At 32.2% G+C, this 8,974-nt stretch overlaps 1 protein-coding gene across 1 annotated transcript; it reads left to right on the top strand.

Moving 5' to 3' along the window:
• The first annotated feature begins 202 nt into the window (after positions 1 to 202).
• On the top strand, positions 203 to 4,964 carry LOC127793843 (uncharacterized). The gene is made up of 4 exons (XM_052324590.1): positions 203 to 315; positions 413 to 519; positions 4,422 to 4,500; positions 4,598 to 4,964. The coding sequence occupies exons 1-4, from the start codon at positions 313 to 315 to the stop codon at positions 4,643 to 4,645; spliced, it is 237 nt and encodes a 78-aa protein (XP_052180550.1). The 5' UTR covers positions 203 to 312; the 3' UTR covers positions 4,646 to 4,964.
• The last annotated feature ends 4,010 nt before the right edge of the window (positions 4,965 to 8,974 follow it).

Raw genomic sequence — 8,974 nt, 5'->3', positions numbered from 1 at the left:
TTTTTATTAAGTAAAATATTTGAACTTTTTAATTCCAACAAAGATCATTACACTCTTATATTCCACTTTTTTCATTAAGCTCCAAAACTATCATTCGAAAATTTTAATATTTATAATTTTTACTTTGTAAAATCATTTTTTCGTTTCATAATCTATTTATTTGTTTACACGTGCTATGCACGTGGCACTCTTCTGCCATTTATATTGTTCTTCCTCCCGGATGCGACTCGAGTTAGAGCAGTCTTCACTACACACGGACGGGCAGAGAAGCCGAAGCCCGAAGGGAAGACGATCTATCGATCCATCGCTAAAATGGTGTCGAATTTCTGCAATTTCTCTTCAAATCTGCTGTTTATTCGCCTTTCCGGTTTCTGATTTTTATTTTCTTTGTTTTTGTGTCGATTCGGGTCAGGCTCAGGCAGCGAAACCTATTTCGAGCCCGATCCCCGTGGCGTGGTACCCAACCCTATCCGTTTTCATGCTAGCGATCGGCCTCGTTCTCACTGCGTCTTTCTTTATGTAAGCGATCTGATCCAGAATGACGCTTTTTGTTTCACGAAACACTGGATACCTAGACCCAATTTTATTCTTTTGGTTCTCTGAATATTGAAGACCAAATGCAAACATATGTTTGAATTCGGTTTTACTTGCATCGAATTGAATAAGACTGGTGTTTTTGGTCTAATTGGTGGAGATTAGGTGATTTGTGCCATTTATTAGTGGATCTCATGCCTTTGGTGTGCTGGGAATTATTTTCTTAAGGTTGTTTGAGTATCACGTGGGCTCTGCAATGTACAGGCATGGATGTGAAGTTTCTGCTAATTGAAGTAGAGGTTTTTTGAGTTTTTCTGTCTGCTTGTTAGTTAGCAGTCTGTTATTTCTTTGGCATTGTCCTTTTACACGATGAATTGCTATGGAAGGTTTTGAGCTTTTACTCTTTCATAGTTATCTCCCGAATACATGTTCTTTTTATTTCTCCCTCTTTTCTTTTACTCTCCCACTGCTTGAACCAAATCAGCTATAAGTAGCGTTTTGATCATTATCTATCCGATTAGAAAATAGTTGATACCCTGATCTAACAGTTTCGTGTTTTCAACATTTCTGTTGATAAATTGAATGGGTACAGAAAGGTGGGACACTAGATGTTCCATATATCTTTCGAGATGTGCTTCAATAAGGATAAATCATTATAAATTACTATTAGAATCTAATAGTATTTATGTAATCTTTTCATAACAATGAGACATTTTATGAGTAAAGCAGTTCGTTTTCATTGATAGCATATTTTTTCAAACATTTTGACCAATCTTTTATTGACTTGTCTGGCCAAAAACTCTACTTTCTAAATTCTTGGTCATTATATTCGATCTTTTTCCTCCTAAATAAACCTTATGACTAACTAAATGGGAAAAAAATTCGGGGTAGCTAAATTCATTGTTTCAGAATGAAACTATTCTGAATTAGACAATAAATAATTTTTTCTTGTTACTTTGGTCAAGATAGTATCTCTGTTAGCAAAATGACTAAATTTGTGAACTCAATTCAATGGAAGTACATAACATTGACTTTCTTTTCTTTTTTTTTCTTTTTGATAGATAAAATAGAACACCAGCAAAGGGAGCAAACCCTTTACAGCAAAAGAAACCAGAACTACATAGAAGTAGGAAGCTCATCTAGAAAAAGGAGCAAAAGAGGTTTCAAGCTAGGAGACTACAAAATGGAGGAGAATGGAGCCATTGAGGAAATGAATGGAGTGATCCACCTCTTCATCACTGCAAAATAATGAGGGACCAAAACTTTATCTTAGTACATAATTGAATCCCTTCACCCATGTGATTCAAAAATTCAAAATTGTTCGTGGCATGACCTACTAGGTGCCCCACCAAATGGAGAAACAAGCACCAAATATCTCTAGTGATTGATAAGAAGAAAATGATATGGGGGACTTGCCACTAGCCTTGCACATGAAACACCAATCAACAAGGAAGTGACCTTTCTTTCTTATGTTATCTGCCATAATGATGGCTTCAAGAGTAGTCGATCACTAAAAAGATTTTGCATTGAGGGTGCCCTGGATCTCCAAATAGCTTTGTAGGGAAAAGACTTTCCTCGTTGACAGGGGACTTTATAGAAGAACTAACAGAAGAAAAGCATCCAATGGCAGGTTGCCAAATCCATTTGTGCTCCTAATGCCTAGATGGTGAGTGTTCATTAAGAAACAGGAAGAGAACCATCAGATAGTCTAAATTCCAATCTTGAAAAGGATTGTAAATTTTTTATTTTATCAAGATGTATTTTATTGTTATTAGCATGTTTAATAACTTGTCTCTTAGAATTTAAATGGTGTTAATTTACCATATTAAGTAGAAGTAGTTATAAAAGCTTTCTTGGGCATGTTAGGAGATTTATCATATAGGCTTATTCATGTATTACTAAATTATAGTTTTGACTGTAAATAAGAGTTCAATTTTTGGTACAGTTTGGAACTCTGTCTCCCCCCTTATTTTTTTTCTCCTTGTTTCTATAGCTTCTCTTTACTTTGCTCTATATTTTTTACTCTTCTTCTTCCTTATTTTTTTTCTCTGTGCTTCTTAATCTCTTCTTATTGTTCTTCTATCACCTCCTTCTTCTCTTTCCTTTATTTCTTCTCTTCCTCTTCTCTAGTACCTTCTTATTGTCTGTTTCTTCTTTAAATGCCTTCTCTCTTTCTCTTTTTCTTTTTCTTCTTTGTCCTGTACCATCTAGAACCATTTTGTTGGGTTGGTTGAATACTGCTTTGTGGGGGTTTTTTTTTGTGTTTTGCGTTTTTTTTTTTTTTTTTTTTGGGGGGGGGGGGGGGGGGGGGGGCGCATTGGAGAAGCTGGATTGTGTATGTCCCTTGGGTTCTAATCTGTCTCTTGGATAAGATTATTTTTAAAGAAATTGGACAAACTATGGCTGGGTTTAGATTTGCGTTAAAGGAATTGGGAGATTTTTCTGAAAAAATTCAAGATTGGGGTTGGTTCCACAATCCTTGAGTTGTGCATTTGGTTTGGTTGAGGCCAAGATTTGTTTAATGAAGGCCACCCAAGGCTTTGTGATTGGGAGCTGATTTAGGGGCGGCATAGGTTGTAGGTGGAGCTGGGGCTGAGGTTGAAGATGCATAACAATAACACTTGCGTTGGAAGCATGTGAGGTTAGTTCACTGATTAGTGATTACAAAGGATGCAACACGTCCCATTGATACAAAATTGATCCTCGTCAGGAACTTGAGGCACAACACATGGCTTGCACTCCCATAGGTCTTTTTAGCAACCAAATCTGTGTGTTAAAGGAGATGGTTCCTGTCAGGCTTTTAACTCGTGATCGTAATCTCTTTTGAAAAAAAAAAAAAAACTCATGATCTTAGTGATTTGTGGGCTTGGTCTCTTTTCCTTATAAGGCCCTAATTTTGTGTGGCTTTAAATCCTCGGTCCATCTTTAGAAGGTCTTGTTGTTCAATGACGACCAATCTTGATTAGCCCTTCTTGAATTTTCCTTACCTCTCTTTAATCCGATTTTGGCTGTATAAGGTTTATTTTATTTTTCAAAAGCTTTGGCCTTCTGGACCCTATCTTTGAGGAAGCCACTATGTTTTGGAGGCCTGGGGTGTGAGTTATGCTTTTTGATTAGGGTTATTTTCTCTACTTTGGTGAGTTCTAAGAATGGTTAATTGATAGAGAAAGCTATATAGCAAGAGGCCTCTATCCTTATTGAACACAGGGTCCAAGTCTTCTTTGTGCATCAATGAAGGACCCTAATAGTGATAATTTATGAAGGGGAGGATCAAGTTTGCATTAGCATGAAATCTATTGCCATCCCTGATCTTTGGGCTAGTAAGTTTCCCTCATTGAGCTATCATATTAGTTGTATTGAGGCAATGGAAAAGGGATATCCTTTTTGTCTTGTGATTAGAAATTCTTTTCCAAGGCAATCATTTTTTTTTTTATGGAGGAGTTTTCTTTCTAACCTAATTTTTTTGGGTTTTTTTTTTTTGGGGGGGGGGGGGGGGGGGGGGGGTAATGACCCCCTTTTTCTTGCTTGGTAAACTGAGCATATTTCATTTTCATTTATGTTTTTCATCTGCACCTATATTATCATGTGCCGCTTTGTTTGGAATCACTTGGTCTTGAGAAATTCATATATGCAATATAGCAGGTTGAGTATCTTCTGTAACATGTTAAATCCTGATTATTCTCTTCCAAGGACAGTCTAGAAACAAGATGGATTAGTTACCCGCTTTTGTGTGATTCTGAGATCATGAGTTCTGAGAGGGAATGGCATGTTCCATCCATTTTGAAATATAGAGATGCCTCTGCTGTTCCATCTTCGGTGTCTTTTGGTCATGCATGTTTCTCTCTTTTTAAATTGATGCTCTCTAAACCAAATAAATTTTGATGCAGCTACGAAGCAACCACCTCCAGGAAAAACCGCAAGCTGGCAAAGGAGCTGACAACAGGGGCTGTTGCATCAGTTTTTCTGGTATGCTAGTGGTTTCCCATTCCTTTTTAGGGAGTTATTGTTTATGAGTTAAATCTTCTTTCTCTTGATGCTGAATTTTAGTATATTCTTGGCTCAGGGTTTTGGTTCCTTGTTCCTGCTTCTTGCTTGTGGTGTTTATGTTTGATTTCTCGTCACATGGACAAGTTCAAGTTGACAGCGGGAGGAATCTTACTTTGTAGGAGGGCTGGTTATTAAGTGTTTCTATTCTTGATCCCAGGGTAACGTAACCTTTGTTAGTATCACATTTTTAGTTTGGAACATTATTTAGCGTCACATTGCAGGTCGGTTTTCTTGTTGGGCGGCATATATGGACATGAATGGCTAGTCCAATTTTGGAATGTGACTGAAATTTGAAATTTTGATTCTCTCTCGCACTCTCTCTAAACCTGCCCTGCCCTTGTGCGTCTGGCCAGTAAGATTATTTAGGATAATTTTGCTGTCAATTTCTGTGTCTTGGTTTTCAATGTTACTTTCATTTGTTCTGTTTCGTTTCTTTTTTCTGTTAAAAATAGAAACTAAACATTATGTTTGAGAATGCTTTTTTTTTTTTAGTTTTAAATTAAAAATTTAATACAATTGTCTGATAGAAAGTGTTAGAATTTTGAATCAAAATTTGAATTTCATCAATAGTAACATTAAACTTTTTCATGATTGTCTGAGTCTGAGTGGATGGGCACCCAACAATTATCATCATTTTGCTTGGGTAAAGTATTAGGGTATGTGGGCATGGTTCTTGCTATTATGGCTCGATTCTGAAAACTCTGATCTCTTCTTAATTGGACGATATTGGAGCAAAACAACATAACTCATGCTATGCTGCTGCTGCTGCTGCTGCGTGGGACGGCAGTGACTGTGGCAGTGAGAGAAGGACAAGAAGAATGAATTCATGTTTGTTTTGATCATGTATTATTTTCTAGTTGTTAATAATCCTAAATGTAAATGCCCCTCCCTAATGATCATAATAACCTCGCTCTCCCCTCTTTATAATTCTTTTACAATAATGCTACAATGACACTCAACCCTTTTCAAATAAAAATAAATCAGATTATATACGTAAGCCAAATCCCCCCTCAATATTCTCACTTTCTAAAGTCGATTATAACTTTTCTTCAATTGAAACAAATCAGACAGAGACTGTAACCCGCAAACACAAATGTGAATCGCATTCTCACTTTTTAGAGCTCATTTTACCTCTTTTCAAACCAAAACAAATTGGACAGTACATGTTTATGCCGTGCACCTCTTCAAACACAAATCTCCATTATGTTCTCAGCTTTTATAACCCATTATAACTCTCTTAATTCAAATAAATCGGATCATATATGTGTATGTTATTCACCTCAAAAAATGAAAATATCTGTCATATTTTCACATCTTAAATTTCATTATAATTCTATTTGAATCAAAATAAATCGAATAATACATGTGTAAGCCATGTCTTTTTTATATTTTTAGAATAAATCAAATTGTACACATATAATTCATTCACCTCCTAATACACAAATTGTATCGTGTTCATGCACCTCCCAAAGCAAACCCATTATAAGTCTAATTAAAACAAATCAAATTATACACGTGTAAGTTATGAATTTTTTATACATTTAGAATAAATCCAATCTTACATGCGTAATTCATGCACCTCCCAATAGATAAATTGCATCGTATGTGCATATGTCATCCACCTCCCAAAATGTAAATGTGCATCATATTCTCATATCTTAGAACCAATTATAACTTTATTCGAGTTAAAATAAATTAAATCGTACAGGGTAATTCATGGATCTTCCAATAGACAAATCATATTACATATGCACGTGTCACGCACCTCTCAAAATGTAAGGTAGTGTTCTTTTTATATTTCAATTTTAAGATTTGAGCTTTTGAATTCATTTTGAGTTTTGTGTTTTGAGTGTTTGTTTTGAAATTTATGAAAACGCATTCTTTTTGTCATTTTAAGAAACTGATTATCAAAACTGAAAAGCACGTTTATTTCGAAATTTTGAGAAAAATTATTTTATGATATTTTATTAAAAGAATTTGATTATTATTTAAATTGAAATAGTTTAATGCTAATATATATATTTTGAAAATAGTGAATGTTGCAATATTTTTTTCATTACAAAAAACAATTAACTTTGATAAAAAAAAATATAAAATCTTTATATATATATAAAAGTATAATAGTTTGCAAAAAATATTTTTCCCCAAAACTTACATTAATTACTAAAAGTAGCAGTAATTAAATGCTTGTATTTTTTAATAAATTAAAGATAATAATTAAATTAAAAAATTAAGCATGGGTTTTGAATACTATTTATAATATTTATTTATAACTTAATTTTAAACTCAATTAATCTTCTCATCAATTAATTTAAAATAAATATTTTTTTATCAATATTATTAATTAAAAATATTTATAATATTATTTTTTATTAATTCCTTAATTAATCCCTCAATCAATCAAAAATAAATATTATTTCTGAAGAATATGAATAGACAACTTAAACTATTAATTAAGTTATAAAAAATTATTCATTTGTATAAAATAAAAATAATTTGTATTTAATGCTTATTATTCCAAAGCAATTGAAGATCTCCTATAAAATACATTGAAACTTTTCATTATCAATTAAATAAATATTATTAATAAGAAATTTGAATAGATAATTTAAATTATTAATTAAGTCATGTATAGATATATAATTTCTCAATGAATTAAAAATAAATATTTTTTTATAAATATTATTAATCAAAAATATTTATAATATTATTTTTGATTAATTCCTCAATTATTAAAAAATAAATATTAATGTATGAGTTTTCAATGTTAATTAAGATTTAACAAATCACGTTTGCAAGACTATTCAAGAAAATTAATACATAGTGAAAGAAAAATAAATCAAAATTCATATTTTTAAAGTTTTGTTATCATTGCAAAAATTAAATTTCAAGATTAGAAATTAAAAATTTCAAATAAATTTTTAATTATCATTGAAAAATCCATATTCCCTCACATTTAGAAGTTTTAATTTATATATTTATATTTTATAAATAAATATATAATATAATAAATAATTTTATTTTAATAATTAATCAATCACTACCTTTAATTGTTTACGAGACCAATGCATGAGTTTTTCAATACTAATTAAGATTTAAGATATTGTATTTTTAAAACTAATATATAAATTTTAAATTTTTAATTAAAATTTAATTTTTAAATTTATTGTGATTACACCTCCCATGCATTGCACGCACGGGTGAACACTAATAGAGAAATAAAAAAAATACAAACAAAAAATATATTTGGAAGTTAGTGATGGTAGTGGATCTGGAAGAGGATGGCGAGGTAAAGACAATGGATTTGGTTGAAGATCTAGCTAGAGGAGGAAGACTAGTAGGAAATGGTCGATTTGAGTTGTTGGAGGAGGAGAAGGATAGGGCGGTCTGACTGTTCGGCGATAATATGGCTAAGGACGAACGACGACGAACAACGGTCATCGGAATGGGCCGATCTCAAATATTACTGGAAGATGTAACGGATCTGAGTTGCTTTTCAAGGACAACGATGACTATTTGATAACAATGACTAGATGACGAACGACGACGATGATGGTTGGAGGAGGACAAACGACGGTAGTTGGAAGGGCTAATCCTAGTTTTTAGTTGACAATAATGGTGTTCTCTGGAAAATGATAAGAGAATACAGAATAGAGAGAGAGAGATAAAATAACACAATATGGGCATTTTTCGTGTTTTGAGTTTTAACAAAGTGTTTTGGCTGAAAACTGCAAAAATGCATTTTTGGTGTTTTGAGTTTTGTGTATAATTTTTTTTTTTTTGTATTTGAAAAATACATTTTTAAAAATAGGTAAGTAAACGTGTTTTATGGTGTTTTGAAAAACAGAAAATAGTTAGAAAATAACAAAGAGAATAAGGCTTGAATGTCTATCATATTCTCATATTTCAAAACTCATTATAACTCTATTCGAGTTAAAACAAATCAAATCATACATGTGCAAGTCATGATTTTTCTATACATTTAGAATAAATAAATCAAATCGTATACGCGTAATTTACACACCTCCAATAGATAAATCCTATTATATATGACCGTGTCATACATATCCCAAAATATAAATCTTTATTATATTCTCACGTCTTAAAACCCATTATAACTCTATTCGAATCAAAATAAATCGAATCCTATACTTGTAAGTCATGACTTTTCTATACATTTAGAATAAAATCAAATCATATGCACGTAATTCATGCACCTCCCAACAGACAAATCGTATTGTATATGCATGTGTCATGCACCTCAAAAAATGTAAATATTTATTATATTCTCACGCCTTAAAACCCATTATAACTTTATTCGAATCAAAATAAATTGAATTCTATACATATAATTAAGTCATGACATTTCATACATTTAAAATAAATGAAATCG

The sequence above is a fragment of the Diospyros lotus genome, chromosome 2 (assembly GCF_014633365.1).
Source record: "Diospyros lotus cultivar Yz01 chromosome 2, ASM1463336v1, whole genome shotgun sequence".
Classification (NCBI taxonomy): domain Eukaryota; kingdom Viridiplantae; phylum Streptophyta; class Magnoliopsida; order Ericales; family Ebenaceae; genus Diospyros; species Diospyros lotus.
This window is presented reverse-complemented; position numbering and strand designations above follow the sequence as displayed.

What these genes read in the sequence shown, in the direction of transcription:
- LOC127793843 (XM_052324590.1), top strand. An exon ending in CTCACTGCGTCTTTCTTTAT is followed by an intron (nt 520 to 4,421) that starts GTAAGCGATCTG and finishes ATTTTGATGCAG; the next exon opens with CTACGAAGCAACCACCTCCA. An exon ending in CTGTTGCATCAGTTTTTCTG is followed by an intron (nt 4,501 to 4,597) that starts GTATGCTAGTGG and finishes TTCTTGGCTCAG; the next exon opens with GGTTTTGGTTCCTTGTTCCT.